The sequence below is a fragment of the Nothobranchius furzeri genome, chromosome 13 (assembly GCF_043380555.1).
Source record: "Nothobranchius furzeri strain GRZ-AD chromosome 13, NfurGRZ-RIMD1, whole genome shotgun sequence".
NCBI lineage: Eukaryota > Metazoa > Chordata > Actinopteri > Cyprinodontiformes > Nothobranchiidae > Nothobranchius > Nothobranchius furzeri.
In genome coordinates, this window is record NC_091753.1 from 42,739,645 (window position 1) to 42,762,782 (window position 23,138).

Genomic DNA, 23,138 nt, shown 5'->3' on the forward strand with positions numbered 1-23,138 from the left:
ATTAAACCTGATTGAAAGTACCTGGCACCTACCTGTAAAAGTGCCAGGAACTTTCCAAATGTTTATAAATGTCATAAAAAAACTAACTAACACAGGAAGTTGCTAAAAGATCAAAAGGTTTAATTATCACAGTGCTGATTTCCTTCAGTCTTGGCATAAATGTGTTTAGATTTTATTTTGAAAGTCTTTTGTTTAGATTCTGTTGGAGATCCAATTGTAACCCGTTTCTAAACTACCCATACGGCTGTTTATTGCTGTATGCATGGTTACTGGTAAAGATAAACCGACATATTATGGCTTCAAATGAGCAACCTTAAGCAATCCATCTGAAAGCTAATGCAGCTAATGCTGTAATAAGGAAATCTTCAAAGAACGGATTTAGCCCCTACTGGCATCTGCTCTTGCTCGAAGAATTAGAGGACATAATCTTCAACAATAATCACCCAGTTGCTTTTGGTGGATTTACATTTTTTCACACTGTGTAATCTTGCATTTACAATATCGTTTACGTGGGTGTCTCCTTTCCACCCACTGACATCTGTCCTCGTCTCCGTTAAGCTTTGAGAGAGATTGGCAGGGGACAAGCTCAAGGCATTCAGCCTTACTTTGCATACAGCAGCTCACGATAGTTTGTGAATACAATGTCCTCGACTGTACGCGCGCACTCACTTTTGATTGATATTTAACTGAAACTGAGCTCTTGTTGCTGTCAAGGCCTGGCTAAGTCTCCTGAGCCTCGTGATTTTTGACACTAGCAGATATTATTTCCATGGAGCGGTGGGGCTGTATTTTGCGATGTGATCCCCTGTAACACTTTAATCTGTTTAGGCTGCTTCAGAACAGAATCTCAGAAGGAGGCAGAAAATGTGCAATGAAACGCATGGCTGCCTGCCAAACAACACACTCCAGAAGAATCTTTTGGATCTGAAGACACAATACCTCATCCAGTGTTTTAGTTACATCTTAAAGATAAACTAAGACTGTCCACGTGTAGCTCCCACAAAACAGATATTTTTCTATGGTGTGACCTGTCATCCACATGATGGTGGAGATGATAAATAATCTGCACTTATATAGCACTTGACGCTATATTGAGTCATTCAGCATTTGATTGTGGACTTGTGGATAGCCAAGGTTTAATGTATCAAAACGCCATTGCCCGTGACAAAAATGCTCTGACATCACCTGTGTTTACACTCGCTCGTTGTTACAAGCTCTAACTGCTTTAGGAAGACGACCACAGACAAAGGGTGCGAATGGTCATTTCCCTCCATCCAGTTATTTCGCATCCAAGAAATACTTTTTTAACAAAGACGCAGACAATTTGGGGAACTACTGCCACCTATCGACTTGGCATGCCTATGTTTGCTTGACAATTTACAGAATTTTTTTTAGCTTATCACGATTTGACGTGGGCCCAAGTTGTTTTCCTAGACCGGTGTTCTGAGAAAACGTCCTACTTTGGTTTAAACGTCCTACCCGTAGGATAATTTTACGGTGTTTTACATGACACAAACCCTAACCCTAACCATAACCCTAACCCTAACCCAAAAAATCAAATATCAACGTCAATAAAAAGTATTAATACTTACTACTTATCTCTTTTCCTGCAAATATGACAGCGGAGTAGCATTCCCTTTATGTGTTGTGCGCATGCGCGCACATGCTCAGTAACAACGGGTAGGACGGTTTACGGGGTAGGAGAAATTCCCGGAACACCGGCAGCGGAGGATATGTGGTTTTCCACAAACCCTGCAACCTCTGTACAAGTCTTAAAAATTAAACATAAACACCAGAAACCCAATGCTGATCCCAGCGTTTAATGGTTTGCTTTAAGTGCAAGCCATAAAATTATCCCAGGTCCTCACTTATGTTGGAATAATCATTTACAAAGATGGTTACCACATGCTGTAACTGTTTTCTTCATTTTTTTCCTTACGACTCGAATTCTCTGTTATTAATAATGAATAAAAATGCAAGTTTCAATTGGGTTGCTCCAGGGCTCTGGGAATGGTTCTGATGAATATTTCAACACATTATTTTAATCATGGTTCCACATATGCATGGGGGAGGTGGGGGATGTAGGCTCATGCTTCAACTGCCTTAAGACCCCGATCATTAAACTCCACGCTGTCTGCATTGAGGCTTCTACCTTTTGATTTACAAGGCTTGTAAAAGAACATTGTAAAAAGAAGGCAAGCAGCACCGTTTATACTGTATTTGTAAATGGGGGTTACTGATTTATGCGTGCTGCATTTTTATGTAGCTCCCTGCTGTTATGATGCTAAATCTTTAAGTAGAGTTTCCAATTACTGAGGTGTCAGTGGAGAATTCAATTATTTATACAAATAAAATCCACTGTCTCTGGTCAGACTTTGTCACACAGATGATTTTCACAATAAGAAATTTGCTGCTGCTGTCAGACCATCACCGAGGCATTTTTGCTCCATCTAATCTAATTTCTCGTCTCTGTCACAGTCAGCTGCACGACTTCTGGCGTCTTGACTATTGGGAGGATGACCTGCGGCGGAGGAGGAGGTTTATCAGAAACCCATTCGGCTCCACCCACTTAGATGTTGCCTGCAAGTCTCTGCAGGAGTATGGTGAGTCTGTTACATATTTATGGGACCATATCCATTCAAATCTGAAAAATCTGTACTTGCCTTTGCAGAATTGAACTGTGTCCATGCTATTCCAATTAATCCGCCCTTGTGCCAAACGAGAACAGCAGAATAAATGTTTATTTAAGTTTTAATACGTATATTGATTCTGCACACATTTTAATTAGTGCAATGCAAAAATTATTATATTTCAGTGTTAAGCTTCTAAAGCAGAAGTTGGTTCAGTTCCATCTCAGCTTTTCCTCTGCCATTGTGGCATCTACATGAACATCATGGCAGCTCTGTAGATAAATACATACCAGCTGTCATTGCAGCAGCAGGTGGTCTACATTTTAGACACATGCAATAATGACACCTTCTGCTCCTGATTTTCTTCTTCTTTTCTAACACAAATTTTGATGGTTTCAGGTGATGTGTTGATTCCTCTTTTGGATAATCCATGTTAAGAAGTCATGTTTAGGAGTTTGGACTTGTGTTTATTTTTTGGGGGGGGGGGGACTTTTGCAAACTTGAGTACGTTTAGAGAAAAAAAATTACATTGCATTGCATCAGCACTGCCGCATGCCTACTCACAAATAAATATCAACCTGCAACATTGATCATAACATCAGTAGAAAAATCCCCCCCCCCACCCCCCCCACCCCCCCCCCCACACACACACACACACACACACACCACCACCACCACCACCACCCCCAACCCCCCTACAGATTTTCAGACAGTGGTGGTTTCACTGAAAGCCCATAGTGCAGCAGTTAAAGCTGGTAAAATGGTGTTTTACCTTCTTTAGTGACTCATTTGACAAATCTTGAGAGTAAGTTCACCTGAATATTTTCCAGCCATTAGTTTTTGCTTCTCCTGTTTGATTCAGTGTTGCTGACTAGAGTTCTGGAGGTCCTGCCGGCATGTGGTGGTTTTAATGAGCAGAATTATGTTTAAACTTGTCAAGCGAAAAGGACTTCCTGCAGCCGGTAGCTCTCCCTAAGAGGTGATCTAGTCACATTTCAGCAGACTTTGATGTGGTTGCATAACAAAGGATTCTGTTAGGAGTTGAATCAAATCCATTTCAGTCTTTGTTTGAGTCTTGGTAAACTTTTTTAGTCGTGACAATTAGTTTTTTATTTTTATAGTATCGTGACAGTATTCCTGCAATGATGTTCATTTAAAATTGTTCTGGTATCAACAGACTTTTTTTTGCAAAGCTAAAAACCAAGATTTGGTTGTCCATTAGTTCACAGCATTTTGACTACTTCAGTGGCTATTCCTGTAAAAATGATTAAAGTGGACACTCCTTTTTTTTTTTCAATAAATGTTCTGTGGTCTAGTTTTAACAAATGGCTTGAGATGTGATGCCTTGTGGCACTCCTGTTTCAGGAAGTAGAAGTGAGGGTGGAATGCAGCAGGATTTAAAGTCCAGGGGCCTCATTTATCAAGCTTGCTTACGCACAAAACGGGGTCGGAAAACTGCGTAAGCAACTTTCCACGCAAACTTTGGGATTAATGAAAGAAAACTTAGCGGAAAAATGTGCGCAACTTTAAGTTGACTTTGGCCTAGTCCACATGTAGCCGTTTTTTTTTATAAACGAATATCCGCCCCTCCAAAAACTTGCATCCACACCACCTCGTTTAAAGAAAAAAACTGTCCACACGTACCCGGATAAATATGTTGTTAAGGACATGCCAGACCTGTAGGCGGCAGTACTTCCCCCGTTCTTAACCTCGTCCTTCGTCTGTGGTCTTCCGCAAGGAGCAGTAATTCTGCTTGCAAAAACAAACAAGCAAAAAGCGCTTGGACAATTGATAAAGCGAGAGCAGCTCTGAGGGCATCCATGATGTCGGCTAGTGTAAACACAGGTCGCACACGTGATGTCAGCATTTTTTGTCGCGGAAAGTGACGTTGCAGACCTTAAAACTCCGCTTTTGTCTGTCCACACGCAGACACCCAAAACGGAGAAAACGCCGATCTTCACTTTGGCCGGAGTTTTTAAAAAGATCAGTTTTCGTGTGAAAAAACTCTGTTTTCGTGTGGATGACAGGCCAAAACACAGAAAAATATCTATGTTTTGGCAGATCCCCGGCTACATGTAGACAGGGCCTAAGGACCTGGCTTATGCACATGTTGGACACGGAGAGCACCTGCAGTGCTGCTGCTGAGGTTAAAATTATGAAATCCTGCAGCATTATCACTTGTACTGCTTCGTTTTCACACAGAACAAGACCCCCCACATGCACACACACACACACACACACACACACACACACACACACACACACACACACAGCCTGAAGCGCAGAATACGGAATGCAGAATATCAGCAGGGGGACAGATTGAGACAGAATGGCATGCGTCTGTGACATAGACTGTACATATACTGGACAAACGGATTCCATTGGCTTCAATAACACGTTTGTTGTCTATAATGGGAGGTGGCCACCACCGCCATTTTGACCGTGTCACAGGTTCCGTCCAGCCCAGACAATTCCATAAAAGGGAAGAGAGGAGGCGCTGAGGGTGTGGCTGTAAGGCTGGGCTCGAGTGACGACACCCAGGCGAACTAGCTACGAGCTAACCTGAAGCTAACCCTGGCTAACCCAAAGCTAAAGCGGAGGTGGGAGCCGAGCTAACGGATGTAGCCACCTAGCTTCAACCCAACCGGAGCTAACTGGAACACCCATCGACCTGAACCTTACACGGAGTTTAGGTGGAGGTTTTCTGCGCCTGTTCGTGAGAAGTACCTGTATTAAAAAAGTTTTAAATCGGTAAGTTTATAATTTATTTCCGTAATGAAAACATTTTGCTTTGAGCAAGTTTTCAGTACAGTTTTTTTCGGCGCTATCACTCCTGAGTCGCACCAGCCATTAAATGTATCATGAATAAGAGAAAATATATTTAAGTCGTATTTTGGGGGGACATTTTATTATCTTTCTTACAAAATCTGAGACCAAGCGTTTCACATTGCAACACAAGCACCGGTAACCATAACAGAATGAACAACAGCCAGCAGAGGAGAGGATGGCGGTGTTTCAAACCCTCCCGGCCGGCGAGGACAGCTCATTCCTGGGCTGGAGCCGGCCCTCAGCACCCCGCCACAGGCTCTAACAGATGCTGGCGGTGTTTGAAACCCTCCCAGCGGGACAGGGGAACTCATTCTTGGGTGGGTCGGAGTCGGCCCGCAGCAGCGCGGTGTAGCCTACATATTTTGTTATATAAGTCGCTCCGGAGTATAAGTAGCAGGACCTGCCAGAAAATGTAAAAAAGTGCGAGTTATAGTCCGGAAAATATGGCAGTTATTAGTATTCGAGCTAAATTAGCAGCGTAAATACATTTCATATATTTCCAAAATGTTATACTTGTTTGTATTTTGTACAGCCAACTAGTCTTTATTCTGGACTCAGTACAATTTACCAAAAGTAAAGAGACATTCTACAGATGAAGTAAGCACAAGATAACTTACTGGAAGACACGGAATTATCATCAGAACCAGAACAAGAGAGCCTGATAACAGTCGTGAAAATAACAGTTAAAAAGTATGTATGTATAATAGAAATAAAAATATATTAGAATTAGTGTAACTCACTGTGATACAAACAATAAATCAGCCATAGCTGATTAGTAAATATGACATGAGGTCTGGGAGTTTTTAATTTTCATTTTTATTTTTTTGTTAGATCTGTTTAAATGTCACCATGGCAGCCTGTGTGTCTCCAACATCAGCTACACAAAGCAGCAAGTGTAAGTTCCACATACCTGTCTCACCACTTCATGTATGGTTTTGTACTTTAAACAATTATGACAAACCTGTTATTTTTTCTCCATAGCCATTTGGATCATTGGAGACAGCTGAGTGAGGCGTGGTGCCCAGAGAGCTGCAGAGACAACCTTGGCCTCCCTGACGTCTGTGTCTCCTGGTTCGGTTGGGGTGGACCATCGACATACATACATGTGCCGACACTTTGCGCCCTGTTTTATAAAATGTAGTGTTAAAAATAAATGTTTTTGCTCAATTACTGGAATTTCTTTGGTTAAGACAAAAGTGAGGAATAATCATTTACAAGTTATTTGTACAACAGGCCCATTTTAAATCCCAACAGTTTCTTAGCAGACAATAGAAATGTGTTCTTTACTAACTTTACTTGGTTTAAAACTCTTACTAAAATAGTGCCGTATTGCAAAACCCAATCATACTTGTTATGTATACATTAGCTTTGTAGATATTTTTTACAGATATATATTTGTGTGCAACAAATCCAAACTTAAATAGTTTGTCATTCTTTATTGAAAAACAACAAAATACAGTTATACAGAAGTGTGGGAAAATGATAATGTGAAAGTATTGCTATTTAAATGTAATCCTATTTATCTTTAAAAAGAAAAACTCTAAAAATGTCCTGTACAGCATCATGACAGAAGAATGGTGGTCTGTCTGTCAGAATGTGCTGAACAGATTTGCTCTTTGAGGAGGAGTGTCATGTTTGGAGGAAGGTACTTAACCCAAGACATGCAGAATACAACACTGACCAAAAACTGATGGAAAAAATGATTTATTTATAAGGAGGAACTTAAGGTGCACAGATAAGTCTGTGGTTGGAACTGCAACAACAGCTCAGCGTCTGGAGGAGGGAGAACACAGGTGAGCTTAGGTTCTGGTTTCAAAATCCATTGTAGGCAGGCAGAGGTGTTCAGCAGACTTACTGTGGTGGGTGTATGTGTTGGCTGGAGGAGGGAGAGGTAGAGAGCCGGGGGAAGCGCAGGAGAGGGAGCAGAGGTGGAGAGAAGCGGGGCGTCCTGGTGGATGGGGCAACGGGTGAGATGAGAGGTGGGTTATGGAGGGTGGTGATAAGGTCCGTGTGTTGAATATCCAAATCCTGGAGTAGAGGTCAGTATCCAATGAGGTCGACAGGAATCCTGAAGAATGGTAAATCCAATATAAGAGCAAAAACACTACGAAATAACATTAATCCTAGGAACACTAGAGGTAACACGAGTGGCTGGTTACTACCAAAACTGAGGCAATCTTCTGGCGTCAAATTTTGTCCTCCATCCACCTTAAATAGGAAAGCACCCCGCTGATCAGGAACGGCTGGGGTGGAGTCACCAGAACCATGAAGAACGTGTCTCCAGAGACAACTCGGGTCCTGGTACCGATCAGGAAAGCGGACCTTATCACCCAGAGCTGCCAGGTCACGCTCAAAGCCTTCATGTTCACGCTGCAGAGCCTGAACGCTGGCCAGGTGGTGGCCGTAGTTGTCTGTGTTCAGGGCCTGGTTCTTCTCCTCGATCCACTCTTTGGTCTCATCAGCGTCTCTGAGAAGACATCAGAACTCCGTCTGAGTGTGGGTCCAAACTCTACTGACCCGTAAGCGGCGCATAAGTGTGCGGGGTACCTGTGGAAGCGCTACACCTCATGGGCGCTGCCCAGCATGTTGCAGCGAGCGCCAGCGGTTGTTCAGCTCCTGGAGAGAAACCAAACCCAGTGAGATGAAGGTGGACACCAGCGGGCTGGACGCCGGACGAGGAAACCTGGAGACGGATCGCTCAGACAGGAAGGGAAGAGCTTCCTCTTACCTTGATGGAATTAAAGTTAGCCGTCGTCTGAACGCCCAACCGTACGGTCTGAGGTCAAAGGTCACAGGAAACACACCAGTCAGCAGTCATACAGAAGCATAAAGATAACTGTAGCCATGGCAACCAGCTGACATGTCCCCACTTTCACCAGCACCTGGTGCCTGCCGGGTCACCTGAATTCCTGTGTGATTTCAGCACGGTCGGCCGTGACTGCGGCCATCAGAGGTGACCACTGATCAGCTGAATGAACTCACCTTCTAGGGTGACGCCGTGTTACCCCGGGTTTCCACGGGAGCCGTCAGCAGCACCCTGTCTTTCCTTCCCCAAAAATGTAGAACTTGACCCGTTTCAGAGGCGTCGCGCGTAGAAAATAGAACCGGCGCGTAAGGGCCGCGACATGCTGCTCCTGAGACGTGGCCGACTCGCGCTGCTGACGGCTCCGGTGGAAAAGGTTCTGTTGACCACAGCGGTTCCTATCAGCAGCTATGACGTGCTGCTGCAGTAACGTGCTGCTGACGACTCCTGTGGAAAGCCGGGGTTAGAGTCGGCTTCATCCTGTAAACAAACAAATGAGTGGTAACAAAAACACCACGTCTGGTTCTGGTGGAGGCGGAGGACAACACGCACCTTTCCAGGAGCAGAACCCAGATGTTCTTGTTGCTACAAACAGAGACGAGCAGAGTTAACAAACCAGGAAGTGAGAGGGACCAGCTGCTGCAGACAGGTGACGCTCACCTGAGCCTGAACCATAGGAGCCTCCTCAGCCATCAGACCTTCTGACTCCAGTTCAGATGCCACCTTGTTGATGTCCCTCAGGCGGGACTCGTTGGCCTTCAGGTCCTGCAGGACAAAAGCACCTGCTGGTTATCACCTGAGCTGATCTGACAGCTGCTGCTGGAAGACGGAGAGGAGGAAAAGTCCGACCTTCTGGAAGTCGTCAAACTTCTTCTGCAAGACCTCGACCTGCTCCAGGTCCGACCCGTCTCTCCACCCTCATTCAGCTAAAGACGCGAGTTCAAGTAAAACAACCTAAAGTCACACAAACACAAAGCAGGTGTGGAGATGTTCGCTCTGAGCTGGAGGTCGTTCCTCGGCTGTGAAGGGCACACGAACCTTGTTGGTGCTGTTGAGCAGCGTGAGGATGTCGCCCTTCTTCATGGTGACCTCTCCAGGACTCTTCTCCTGGTAGTCGTACAGAGCCAGAACCAGCTCCTTCCCGGTCTCATCGTCAGTTGGAGCCACTTGTTGCTGTTGGGTTAACAGGTCTGGTGTTAGAACGTGGTGGATAAGAATGTTCTGACGGGCCGAGGGTTCTGAACCAGCGAAGTGACCTGGACCCAAACCAAGTGAGCCAGAACCTGCAGACACCTCAGAAACATGTCAGGACCAGACCTGCTCTACCTTCCTCCATTATGGTCTCTCCTTTCTGGGTGACAGCCTTGATGCGAGGTTCATGACCTGTGATCTCAGCCTGCAGAGCCTCGTGCTTCTTCAGCAGGTTCTGGACACCAATCAGGTCCTTCCCTGAGGACACATGTTAGAGTTCAGCATTATGCAGTAGACAGACCAGTTTAACCCAGGGGTTTCTTTCTTCTACAATCTGCTCTTTAACTGTATTATTTCCTGCTATTTCAGCTGTTAACTTTATTTTTTCTGTAAGTGTTTTTCTCCCCAGAAGAAGATACAATGATGTTCTGCTGAGCTGTGGTGGCCTCATGGAGGGGGCCATCGTCTAGCACACTGCTGCTAACCACTTAATCATTCTCCCTCTCCTGATAATAACATTTTACTTTCTTTGATGTTGGATGTACTACTGCTAGTTTACCCGTTTAATTATAGATTCACTAGGATAAATACAATAAAGTTTATCTCTCGCCAAATAGAATATTTACTAAGAAATCACAATGTAACGTGTGTGTGTGTAAAAGCCATGCGTAGTGTTTATTTATAAAGCATATGTTGTTGGATTTTATCCAGAATCAAGACTTTGAAAATATATAGTTTAATTACAGTTTGATTTATTTGACATCTGTATAATGTTTATTATTTTATTTTTTCACCCTAAATACCTAACGTTTTAGTTAACATGAATATTAGTCATTCATCACAATACATGAAGTTACACATTTTAAATTTTAATAGGGGAAGACTGCAGGAGGGAGCAGTAAAATACAGGGGGTCCCCTGCAAAAACTAACTTTACGAGTCTGATGAAAGTTGCTGGTATTCCCGCTGCTTCTTCGGTAAACAGCGCCAACAAAAACAAAGAAACTTGGGATCTTGTCGGCGTGGCAGTGGGATTTAAGGGAAACGCTGTATGCCCTATAGACTTCTCAATGAGCTGCAGTATTTCTCCGGTCAGATCTGTCTCCGAGTTCCACGAGCGGTCAGCCCGCAGCAGCGAGGCGCCGCATCGGTCAGCCTGCCCGGCCTGACCGCTGGGGATTACCGGATGAAAGAATAGAGCACAGAAGTGTCCCCCCAAGCGGCGCGCCCCGTCATATTTCAACCCATTTTTATCTTAAATGCACTGGGTTTTACCCTATTACCCATTTAAATATGCCCTATTAATTATTTTACCGTATTTTACATTTAAATTTCATGGTTAAACAGTACATGCTACATGTTAAACTGATAGTTAGCTAGCTACTTCGGTAAACTCAGCTAGTTTAAAGGCAGCAGTGACATAAAATACAAATATAGATTTTAACTTTCCGAAAAAAATGAAGTGGAGACTCCTTGGACGCTCTATTAGTGCAATTAATACCACAGCAAGTCATTTTGTCCAACAATTGCACCAATATTATCCAAAACAGAATTCACAAGCACAGAGACTCAAAATCCCGACACAGTTTCTAGGAGAGACCGAGGCTGTACTGAGGCCTTTCCACGGAGCTAGCTCTATGGTCACGTGGGTCTGAGGCGGCGGTCACGTGTGTCGGATGCTCATTAATTATACAGAATTTTAGGCTTTCAATACACTTAAACAGAAGAGTGAGAAAAAAATTCACCCCCCTCAGAGTTGTCATGAGTATAAACTAGATAATTTAGACAAAAAACCATTTTTTGAACCAGGCTGTAAACATGTTTATTTCTGCTGTGAAAATGGCATTTTTAACATGGGAGTCAATGAGGATTTGCTCGCTTCTGGTACCAGCCCCCAGCGGATGAGGGTGGAACTGCAATTTTTCTTACTTCCGGGTTGGGACCATATTCTGAGCGGCATTGTGGGGGCTTGGTCTGTGACAGTGTGTGTCCAATCACTGTGACCCGATCAATCATGCGCCCTGGCTACTTGGACAAGGGAGATCTCCATTTGGGTGACTGGTTAGCATGCGTGACTTTCACCCAGGAGTCTTGGGATTGAATCCCGATTGGACCATTTTTTTTATATCCACCACAGATCTCTCTGAAGAATTCCCAACATTGACGGCTTCAGCAACGCTGTGCCACTCTGTGGATTTTCATTATTTGTTTTGCAACAGCACTTCCTTTCATTTCTCCACCTCACCCAAAAGTACCTGAATTTCTGCTTCTGTGAAATAGCGCTTCCTTGATCTGCCTTGATCTACGGTCGCCATCGTCATTGGCGGAGCGCTGCAACAGCCGGCTTATGCATATGCATGAGATCCACAAGGCACTTTGCATTGACTCTTTATGGCAGTAAGTGGGTGTGGTGAGGGCGGGATGTGACTAAAAAGCAGCTGAGAAACGTTCTAGATAGTTTCTGATTTATGAAGCGGAGATTGAGTGCAGCTGTGCGTACTCCATGTTTGATGGGCCACAAACCTACTTGGCATAAGTAATTTTTTTTGCTGAGCTTAATTACGGTTTTAGTAAGGATTCTATGCAATGTTTGATAAATGAGACCCTTGCTTATTCATCATGATATTTGAACATCTCACCTCTGATTGGCTAACAGCAACTCGACTCTTCCGCTGCTTCCATTCACTCTGCAGTATTGAAGTTTTTATCTCTGTTGTGGAGTTAGGCTAATGCTAATGCTTAGCGTCTAATAGTCGACATGCTCTGCTCTTTCTGAGCTGCAAAGTCAACGCAGCCATCTTCGGTCACAAGCCAAGATGGGAAGAGTCATGAATGCAGATTTTACAGTGAGACATAGATCTGTGTGGTCTTTACTACCCAAGCATGTCCTTGTGTATTTTCTTTTAGCGGCTAATGCAGGAAAAAGGGAGTGAAGACCATTTACATGTTCTTCATGCATGTGAAACTCAGGTTTTGTATGTATTATATATTTGTCAGTGAACCACCACTTTTAGATCCCAAACATAGAAAAGACGAGGAGGAAGCTGTAGTTTTTAGTAAACTTTAACCGCAGGACTTTATTAAAAAAGAAAAAAAAAAGAAAAGGTCTGAAAAAGCAGGAAAACTAACTTTTATAACAGAAACAAATGTTCTCCCATTCATTCGAGATAAATGAAAGCAGATCAAGTGCTTTACACAGTAAGAGGTTTTTATTTTATGTATATAATTTTGTATTTGCCAAACCCACATGTTGGTTTAATGTTTGCATTCCCTCCTTGTGCGTTTTTTTTTTGTATGTGTGAGCATGTGCACATTGATGGGAGGTTAAATTCTGCCTCCTTGTCTATTAGCAGCACTGACAGCTTAGCTTGCACATTCTGTCTCTGCCCTTTTGCCTGTAATAACCTTCTGTGTTACACCCAGCCCCTGCCCGGTATCACACTATATTGTTAGGTGATTGGAATTGGGCAAGCATGAAATGGAAGTCACGTTAATATTGATCCAAATGTTTAACGGGGTGTTTTACCTCTGGGTGTCCTTGCTGTCTCATTTCAGGTGAGCAGCTTCTCCAGAGATCTTTATGGCTTTTGACTTTGCCCGACGCAGCTTTGTGATATTAACCTTTTCTAGTGTTATAATCAAAGTGGCAAAATGATTTTAGAGAAATAAAAATGCACATCTTATCCTTAGAATGTGTCATCTCAGCATGGTATACTCACAGGGGCACCCCCAGAAATCTTTCATTGGGGGGGCCAATGAAAATTTTGGAGTGGCACACCAAATGGTTCCTGTGGTGGCTCTTGGGAGAGTTTAGCCTCAAGCTGTGTGTTGTGCCTCCTTTCTTTTTCATAAAAAAGCAATATTCATCTAGCACCTTTGCCAAAAATTTGAGAGAAACAAACATTTCAGAAACAAGGCAAAAGTTCAGTTATTTCAGTTATAGTTTATTTGAATGAATTTTAGAAGAATTTCATTTACCTGCTGCTGTCTCAACAAAAGCCTCTACAAGCACTAGTTTAATTATTTATTGACTTTAAAGGTGGAATATAAAAAACAAACACTAAAGCGACATCTAGTGTCTGGAGGTTGTAGTTGCAACAATAGAACAAGGTTCCAGCCGTCGGGGTTATAGGTTCGCTGCCGATATGTGACAATTTTTACTTGGGTCAGTCTGTTATAGGCTTCATGCTAAACTCACTCTGGTTTTAGATCTTTTCTGGTCGCTCCTCTTCTGAGAAGAATAATAACATCTTCTAGGCTCAGAAGCAGCTGCTTAACTTGTTGAGTCAGCCTTTTTCCACAGCGTCAGCCTCGCTGTGCGGAACAGACTGATGAGCAGTCTGCAATGGTGCCCTCTATTGACTGGTAGATGTAAACATAAACACTGTGTTGCAACCATCAAAATGAATATTTGATTATTTTTAAATTCAAATATAGCTTTTAAAGAAATACTATATTCATTCTGCTCACTTTTAAATGCCGAGTGGAGGCAAGATTTTTTTTAAATATAACTTTTTATTAAATAGTTTCACATTCAACCTTTAACATTGAAGTGTTGGTTTAAAAAAATGTAATGTAATTTTCTGTCTTTTTTTTGGGGGGGGGGTTGAAGGCAGTCAAGTGGTCAACAATGTTCCAGGAATGACTACCTACCCCCCCACCCCCCACCCCCCCAGCCACCTCTTGCGCGCACCACTGTATGTTTAGGTTTAGATATGCACGTTTTACTGTTTTTGTTTTTTTACACAGAAGATGAGATTTCTGTTTAACAAAAAGGACTCATACTCCACATGCCACATTATTGGATAAAGATCTTTCCAAAGGGAAGAGTCTGCATTGTCTAAACTATCTTACATCAAAGTAATGTTTGCTTTCACAGATTTAAAACATGTCTCACATCACACGACGTATGAATCTGTCATTCCCCCTCCCTTCTTCATTTGTGGTTCAGAGTAAATAAAAGAGAAAAAGACAGAGGGCAGAATTGCATCGCCCTAGTCATAATGCAATCTCGTGAACAGATTTCTTTGTCTTCTGGAATGCAGAGCCTGTGGAGAAGAGCGTAGGAGTGCAGAATCTTTAACACTTTCTGGAAAAAGAAGAGAAGTGAAATGTTCTATAGAGCTCACACAAAAAAGGCATAAAACACTGGAGCTCAAACTAACAGATCTGACAGTCAGGAAACAGAAAAAATCCTTCAAATAACCAGCAAAAACTTTTTGTCTTCATTTATTTACAGATTAATTGAAACAGCTGTGCTCATGATTTTCACAAACTGGGACTGATTGATATTTGCAAAATGATGAACATTATTTCTGCTAGAAAGAACAGCACAACATAAGTTAAAACTCCTATTTTTCTTCATTTAAATGTCTTCAATTGAGTTTGGGGGAAAAAATGTGTGTTTTGTTTCTTTTAATTGAGAAATCGGCATGTGCAGAATGTCGATGTGTTGCATAATCTTTTCGTCTGTCAACACGTTAGACATTTAGTGGCTTGAGACACCCTTTTCTGTTTTAAAAGAGAAATTTATTCCTGTTAGGTTATAAAATTAGGCTCCCTCACTCCATCCCCCACTCGGGCTGCTATAGGATGAGATGCTCTGATGTTGGAGTAGAGCTCCTGCCCCTTCAGCTTTGAGAGGTGAGAGATGGTTCCCTATAATAAAGTTAAAGTCCCATTAGTCATAATCAAACACTGGTGAAATTACATCTCCGCATTTGACCCATCCCTGTGTGGAGCGTCAAGCTGCAGCTGTGGCTGCGCTCGGGAATTATTTGGTGGTTTAACCTCCCAGTCCAACCCCTAAAGTTGAGTGTCAAGCGGGGAGGCATTGGGTCCCATTTTTAAAGTCTTTGGTATAACCCGACTGGGTTTTGAACCCCAATCTCCCAGTCCCAGGTCGGTCACTCTAGGCCCCTGAGAAGATTTGTGCAAAACCGCATCAACAGAGCATCAGTTATTGAATTGTACGTGTATTTTCCACTTTCCAGTCAGAATTCCCCAAAAAAGGAATTTTAATAGGCCAGAAGATACCTTAGTAAAGCAACAGTGTATTTTGATTGATCTGTGTGCATACTATTTTATTTATTATAAAGAAAATCAAGATTTACTTTGTATTTCTGCAGCACACCTGGGTTAACTGACAGTAGTTTTAATGTGTTTCTTAGTGAAAATCACAAAGTAAGTTTTGGGTTTTTTCATTTTATAACCTTCACCAAGACATTTGTGGAATTTCTGAGGTTTTGAATTTATTCACACAATGCCCTTTAGAGTAAAAAAATAAAAAATCCCAAATATATTTGAGATTTACTCTGAAAGAGTAGTTTCATTGTTTGAGTGATGAACTTTCCCCACATCTACATACACTCAGCCTTTCATCAATTCTATTCTTACACTCGTGCATCTTATAGCTTGTCTATAACAAGTCTGTTTGTGTGGCCTCGCTGACTTCAGAATGAAGCAAAAAATCAGTAGCATTTACATTGCTTCCATGATCAACGTCTTTATTACATTTTAAAGAAAACTGTGACAGCCGGCGGCTCCTGGATGCCCTGGAAAGAACTTGAGACTGTACGTTCCAAGTGAACCACAGCGGAGAGCGCTCAAAGTCATCCTCCATCGGTGACAGCCAGCAGATCTTCATCAGCCTTCAATGAGGTCATGAAAGCTCTGCAGTGCACTTCATGGAGTGTAATTAGTGCACTCTGAGGCAGTTTCAGCTCAGTGATTGAACAAGAGGACCCAGGAGACTGGTGATCGGTGGCTTCTCCTGGCAACACTTCTTGAAGAGCTTGATGGCAAACTTGAAATAAAACTGTTGTCACACCGAGAAGCCCTGGAGCAAAACTTTTTATCTGTTGCTGTTTTAGCTTCAATTTTACAGTTTTATAGCAGTTGGTTTAGTTTGGTTGTATTTCAGTGCTAAAACACGTTTTTACCTGTTGATTAAAGTGACATGGTGTATCCTTCAAAATGTTGTTGAAAAATATCGGCGGCTTTGTAACATGTAACCATAAAATTGGGTCTAAAATACTTAAGTCTCTGGGGGACACCATATCAGACACTATGTTTTACGTCAGCCGGCTCGGGGTCTTGCGCCTTCCGATGATGTCACACCATGTTTGTAAAAGTTACGTTAGCACGTTGACACAGAAGATTTTGATTGGTCCAGGCACATTTGCAATTGCAGTTTTTGCAGTTCCTGTAGTTAAAATAATAAATACTAAATTGGGGGGGGGGGGGGGGGGTGTTCATATTGCCAAAGGAAATGTTAAATAAAAGCAACAATATCAGTTGATAAACGGAGACCCTCAGCAGCTTTGATTTTGATCAAATGGGGCAAATTTTAAAAGAACTTCATAGAACAAATAAATGCACAACATTTTAAATGAAAGGATAGATTCACATAGGAACTAACAAAATATACAGAATTCCACATTTATACAACTGGAAAGAGCTGCTAATTATGTAAATACATTTACACATTTTCACAAATAAGAACTGTTGTGCTTTCTGGCACAGTCTGACGGTGGGTTGATTTAGTTTCACATTCTGTAAAAAACAAAGACAAGATGGTGTTTAACAAATGAGTTATGAAGAAAACATTTAAGCAGCAAGAAACACGAATTTAACAACAGAACTGCTAAACTCTTTCCAAAACCTATGTGGAAGAACTGAATTGAATACTGAATCGTATTTTGGCTGAGTGGTATTGCCGTAGTGTGATGTTATCGGCAGACTCAAGACCCTGAGTAGATCTGGAAACTACAACGCCAGAAACCTAGCATCAGCATTGCATTCTCTCGATGGGATCAACTGAAGGACCATCAAAGTTTGAGGAGTCACGCCAAGGTTGCATGCTCTCTGCTCCACAGGTAGCATTTACCATAATGTTTCTTTTTTAAACTAGCGACAGTCACAGCGATAGGGTGTAAGCTACCCTGAAATGTATGTATGTACTGCCCCCTATCGCCAGGAAAATACACACTGTCACTTTTACGTACATTTTTGTTATATTTAGGTTTGCAAAATCCACATAATTAAAAACAAATCATTTTATCTTTTGTGTATTATATTTGCAACCCTAAGTAATATTTTGTATTTTAATGGTCAAATCTACCAGATAAAAGCCCATTTAAAAAATTGTTTGAATCTTTTAAAGACACTGTCTCCTGTTATGAAGATGTTGTGAACACATGGAAACTTTATAATCAGTCTCACAAAACAATGTTACATGATGACTCTGTAATAGTGATAAAGAGCAAGTCTTCACAGCAACGTTTACAACAGGATCTCCGAGGCAGGAGGACTTCATGTTCTTTGTCTTGGTCTTTATTGTTTTCATTTATTTGTAAGTAAATTACAGTTTCTTAGAGCTAAATTGTGAAAAAAAAGCTGATTTCAGTTATAAAGTGTTTATTTTACACACTTGCATGCATGCACGCGTGCACACACACACTCACACTCAAGGGGGGGGAGAGAGAACCCTTGGTAAAAGCAGGTCATTTGCATGCTGAAATCAGTGTTGTTTATTTGGTCGTCCAGAACCGCCGTGCAGCCCTGTCTGCTGACTTTTCCCCTCATTTACTCGGAGCGTAATGATGGTTTACAGAAACACAGTTTTAAGTTTCACTCCTCCTGCTTTGATTTCTGACCACTGGCTGGCTTTTCCCTGTAACATTGCACAGAATTCATTTCCGAAACGCTCCAACTTCTTCCCCTCGTCTGATGAAAGCTCACCAGATACGAGACAGAGCAGGAAGCAGCTTTTCTTTCTCGCTCTCTCTCCAGTAGCAGTGTTGACAACAGTCAAATGTGACCTCTTCAAGACGAGGTACATGTTCCTCTGGGGAGGGAAAGGTGAATTAAGAGCTGTGGTGAAAGGAAACATGTCAGGCAGATGTCAGCCACCTCCCCTACCTTGATTTGTGGTCTTCCTTTTTTGCGCATGCAAATTTCTCCTCTGGTAATTTCTTACTTCGATCCTCAGAAAGCTGCACATTTAAAAGATGAGCTGATAAATGTTTTGTCTTGTTTTCTCTTTTCTAGCTTGTATGAATGCATCTTTTTCAGTGATCATCGTCTACTATAGCTACATGAAGTCCTGCTATAAACAGCCTCCTCATTATGTCCGTTCAGGCCCACTGTCCTAAAGCAGCTAATGATTTATCTAATCTGCTCTGAGCTTGAAATGTAATTCAGCATTTGGTCATGTTCAGACAAAGAATGTGCTGAAAAAATAAAAGCCCAAACACTTCTGATGTTCAACTACTCAGAATCTATCCGTCAAATGGATTTGTATGAAAATGACTTTTATTCACAACATATATAATCTTATGCTAGCACTTTATCCAGTTATTTCCCACGATGTACCATTTTAGGGGTTGTAAACAAACATTTCTTTTGCTGCTGATTTCTAAATATTTTTTATGCATTTTAGCTTTTTTGCTCTTATTGCAATTCAGTGGAAAACATCTCCCATGCATTTTATTATTCAGTTGCCTCTGCTCAAATATGGAAATATTGTAAAACATAGAAATTTGCTGAGTTGTGTCAGTAGAAACTGCCAGAGTGGCAGGATGGGAAAAGTGATATGATTTTGTCAAAGAAAAGGTTGTTGTCATTTTAAAATGTTTAGGTGAATTATTGAGGGTTTTAACAGCTTCATTTATTGTCATGGTTCTTACAAAAATATTTTACAGGTGTGGGCCAAAAATAGTGTAACACTACTAGTTTAATATTAAAGGAAGCAACTTATATTAATTTTGACTAAGAAAATGTATACGCACACACCACACACACACCAAATGCAGGAAAATACATCTAGAAAACCTGATTTATTGTAATGGCCTAATGATTTAGCTATTGGGGTCCAGTTATTAGGCTGGTGTGGGCTCCCAGCAGGGTTGTAATTAGGGGGGAACCTGGGGGGCATGCCCCCCCATCTTTTTAATAAGGCAGTGTGGATTCCTTTATGATTTCCACATATTTTTACAGAAACTGGGTGGACTTTTGAACTCTTTGAACCTGATTAATAAAAAACATGTTCTGATCATTAGCATTTTAACAGTCATCTGGCAGAATACCAAAAATATTTCTGTTACAGAAAAGAGCTTCTAGCTAAAATATTCTGCTCATATAAACATAGTACTTGTTGCGTATGATGCAAACTACAATATAACCAGTGAACTTGTATATTCAGAAACAGTAGCTTGCATCAGTCTTACCTTTAAAGAGGACATATAATACAAAAGTCATCTGTTGCATTCTTATGTGGGTCTCTTCTGCTTCTATCAACACTCCAAATGTGACAACAAACCCATTCATCTGTTTTCTATCAGTGTCTGGTTTTAGGAGTTATATGTCTAAAACAAGCCGTTTCAAAACTCCCAGTTCGTGATGTCACAACTGAGGAAATTGGCATAGAACCACCTCTCACCTCTCCAGGCTGGAGGGGCAATGGCTCCACTCCAACAAATCAGTCTCAGCTTATCGCAACCTGAGTGGGTGATGGGTGGGCGTGGCCAGCTCCAGCTTGTTTTCCTAACGTTACACAGCCCTAAAACGGCTCGTTCTGGAAAGTACTAAAAAGGTTGAGAATAAAACTGCAGAAATCAATTTATGTGAGAGGGATTTAGCACAAAAAAATTTCATAAACATGTCTGGTATTGACTACAGAACTATTATAACTTATGCAAAAATGTCATGTCTGTCCTCTTTTAAGAGCAACACACATTTTGTGGTCTCTATTCCCACATTTGTTGCCCCAGGTTTAAAGGCAGGCGAGCCGGTGAAGCTTAAGGGGGTTGTCCGAAGCCCATCTGTGGCCAGTCAGAGCCCAGAGACTGAACTGATTCTGGATGGAGACGATGATAACGTTAGCCTGCTGCAGGAGAAGGAGATGGACAACCTTGGTGGTACGTCGGCATGCCAACATTTCCATTTGCTCTTGTTTAACATCACCTCAGAAGCTGTTTTTTATTGATCTTGATCACATCATTGGATTTGTATTGATCATGAACAGCTGGTCACAAACTGCAAAGCAACATTTCAGGATGGTAGAGAAAGTAAAAGGTTTAGGCTCCGTTTCTCTGTTGGATTCTGTTTAAACTTTGAGTTCCAGTTAGTAACGGTGTCTCATTGTTGTGCTCTGGACCAGTCAGCAAAATATTAAAAATTGTTGAAAATGTTTTGCTTTGTTTGTCTCAAACTTTGCAAGTTCGAATTCCCTTAATTTCCCCATTAAAAGCAGAGTATAGTTTGAAAGGACATTTTAAAGGATCATCCTGGAAAATAATGTCAAGTCGAGGCCACATGACCCAGCCACAGCCAGACCGATCAATACTTAATTCAGCTTTGATTTGTTGTATCCATGTGATTCTTAAAATGTCTTAACACATCCATTTGAAAGAATTCGTACACAGTGCTCTTACTTATGCAGTTTTGTCTTAAATCCTGTAAAATTGTCACGGTCACACTCTGACTGTGAGCCAAACTTTCCAGTCAAACTTAATCTAAATTAAAAGCTAGACTCAACTAAAATCTCTTCTAAGTGATCGGTGGAACATTCTGTTGTTAGTTTTCTATTTAGGTAATATTCCACTAAAATAAAAGAAAGTACTATTAAAGTGTTTGTGTCTACGAATAATGACAATTTATAATCTTAATACCGGATGTTGATTCTTCGTTTAAATATTCTTATTGTATCTCAACTAAAACTGTACTTTTATGAAATCTGAATGTGTTTATTTAAGGGTTTTCTCACACCGTATCAAATTCAGTTATGCAATAATTTAGGTGAAAATCTTGTGCTTTTCTATTTTATTTGAACCTGTTGGTTTGCAGCCTACGTTAACGCCCATGGCTGAACACGTGAAGCCGATTCTGAATCGGGGCACTACTGAGCAGTGAAATCCCCTTTAAAATCTCCCAGATGAATCTCTGAGGAGGAGATTAACCCCTCCTCCTTGTTCCACAGCCAGCAGGCAGCCAAACGCTCCTCGCCTGTCAGACGAGCCCTTCACCAGCCAATCCAAAGAGCAAGACGAGAACACACACACACACACAACACACACACACACACACACACACACACACACACACAGAATGTGTCCTCCTGAGAGCCTGGTAAATCAAATGCTGAGGTGAATTTTTGTGTTTTGTATTTACCTTAAAGATGGAGTTTTTGGGATTTTCCATGCGTTTCCAGGTCTTCCTTCCACTGTAACATTCAGGTTATGTTTGGAAATGCTTGAATTGTCCTGCAGATGATCTCAGACATGAACAGCCTCAATGAGAGATCCTTGTCAACAACAGCCTCGGTCCTACCAGCCGGGTCAGCGCCTGCTGCTGCTGCCGCCAAAGGGGCGGCGCCTGCTCCCATGAGCTCAAGCTGTGGTCCCTGAACCTATGATTACTTCTTCTCCCCCACAAACCCTGGAAATGATGTTTGCCTGCCCCGCATCACATTTGTGTTTTGTTTTATTAATATTAATTATTGGCCCATACTATAAGTGAAATCAGGGGCTGCAGCAGAAACTGGTGGAAGACATAAGAATGTAAACGTGTCTGTTTCCCACGTCGAGGAGTTGTCTGCAGATTAGGCTGTTCTGCCAGCATACCGGAAGCATGTTAGTTTACCCCAAAGTGTGGCTTAGCAGCCACAACCATTTTCTTTTGCTTTAATTTAGATCTTTTTGTGTCCATTTTAAGACCCTGTTGAAAGTCTCTGGAATGGTGGCATGTTTCTAAGAGTAAAAATTAACCCTACGTGTCTAAATGCGTTCGTTCAGAAGATGAAATGCCTTCAGTTCATTACTATTTAAATTTTAATGCAAGTGAACCACCTTCCCTATGATAGATTGTGTCAGATAATAATATATCCATCCTCTCAGCAGTTTTCCCAAATGTCTTTCCGAAATGAGACTTTTCAGACTTCATTTAATCGGCCTGTCGTTTCTGAAATATTTGCATTCTCATTAGAAGGGAAAAAAAAGCCCCAACTGTGGGTTATTCTCTGCTTTATCCCACAGATCTCTCCATCCTGTGGAACTGGCCCTTAATTTCATTATTCTCATGTAAACATTTTAATACCATATAGCCTAATTATGGAAGAATCCCTGAGGGGATTACTGCCTAATCCTCTTCCTGCCCATGAGCAATGGATGCTTAATGCTTCAGGCTTTTTCTCAGTGGCTCTTTAGGGACAAAACCCAAGTGTGTTATTTCTGGTAGAAGATGGATTGAATTATTCTGTAGGGGCTGGAATAACCATTACATGATGCTTTGCTTGTATGACTGGAACAAAAAATGGCAGCAAATGTCATAAAACACGCATTTGTGCTATTGGTCTTATTTACTGCAGGTGAGTTTGTTTTATTGTGTTATTAATGGTTGCAAAGCAGTAAATCCCTCTGAGATGACTGGTTATTGTAGTATTTGGCTTGATATCATCAGCAGATACAATCATCGTTAATGGAACCAAGGATGGTTTAACTGTGCCGCCGATGGAGGGACGCTCAGGGAGTTTAAACCAGAATCCACTTGTGTTCCTGTAACACTATCGCCAGTATTTGGCTGAGGAACGCAGATTAAGATTGATGAGTGGCTCCTTGGAGTTTAAGGGATCGATAAATTTCCTGATTTCAGAGCATGGGAGCAGACAAATCACTGTAACAGTGTCCC

The 23,138-nt window shown here is 41.7% G+C and overlaps 2 protein-coding genes and 2 long non-coding RNA genes across 10 annotated transcripts in view; 2 read left to right on the forward strand and 2 right to left on the reverse strand.

The window, feature by feature from the left end:
- nbeab (neurobeachin b) overlaps positions 1 to 23,138 on the forward strand; it is a 279,564-nt gene that overhangs the window by 168,664 nt on the left and 87,762 nt on the right. For all 6 annotated transcript variants that reach the window (XM_015951379.3, XM_015951381.3, XM_015951380.3 and 3 more), the window contains 2 exons: positions 2,479 to 2,603; positions 20,225 to 20,371. In XM_015951379.3, the coding sequence (XP_015806865.2) occupies positions 2,479 to 2,603; positions 20,225 to 20,371 (272 nt within the window). The remainder of the gene's footprint in view (positions 1 to 2,478; positions 2,604 to 20,224; positions 20,372 to 23,138) is intronic.
- LOC129155076 (uncharacterized) lies at positions 5,253 to 6,626 on the forward strand. Its single transcript, XR_011516057.1, has 3 exons — positions 5,253 to 5,381; positions 6,291 to 6,354; positions 6,441 to 6,626. It is a non-coding gene; the product is annotated as an uncharacterized lncRNA (long non-coding RNA).
- Positions 7,794 to 9,730, reverse strand: LOC129155075 (spectrin alpha chain, non-erythrocytic 1-like). 2 transcript variants are annotated; one of them, XM_070543553.1, is made up of 8 exons: positions 9,589 to 9,724; positions 9,301 to 9,518; positions 9,112 to 9,216; positions 8,923 to 9,027; positions 8,815 to 8,847; positions 8,188 to 8,235; positions 8,007 to 8,075; positions 7,794 to 7,926 (listed from the first exon to the last, which is right to left on the reverse strand). In XM_070543553.1, exons 1-3 carry the CDS (start codon positions 9,596 to 9,598, stop codon positions 9,181 to 9,183), a joined length of 264 nt encoding a protein of 87 aa, XP_070399654.1. In that variant the 5' UTR covers positions 9,599 to 9,724; the 3' UTR covers positions 7,794 to 7,926; positions 8,007 to 8,075; positions 8,188 to 8,235; positions 8,815 to 8,847; positions 8,923 to 9,027; positions 9,112 to 9,180. The 2 variants fall into 2 exon arrangements, with proteins under 2 accessions (XP_070399654.1, XP_070399655.1); XM_070543554.1 differs by lacking the exons at positions 7,794 to 7,926; positions 8,007 to 8,075; positions 8,188 to 8,235 and adding an exon at positions 8,609 to 8,742 and having other exon boundaries at positions 9,589 to 9,730.
- On the reverse strand, positions 16,891 to 21,761 carry LOC139062518 (uncharacterized). The gene is made up of 4 exons (XR_011516058.1): positions 21,624 to 21,761; positions 18,375 to 18,448; positions 18,195 to 18,300; positions 16,891 to 17,006 (listed from the first exon to the last, which is right to left on the reverse strand). It is a non-coding gene; the product is annotated as an uncharacterized lncRNA (long non-coding RNA).

Coding starts and splice junctions, on each gene's coding strand:
- LOC129155075 (XM_070543553.1), bottom strand. Junction 9,217..9,300: donor TGCTCAACAGCACCAACAAG/GTTCGTGTGCCC, acceptor GTGTGACTTTAG/GTTGTTTTACTTGAACTCGC.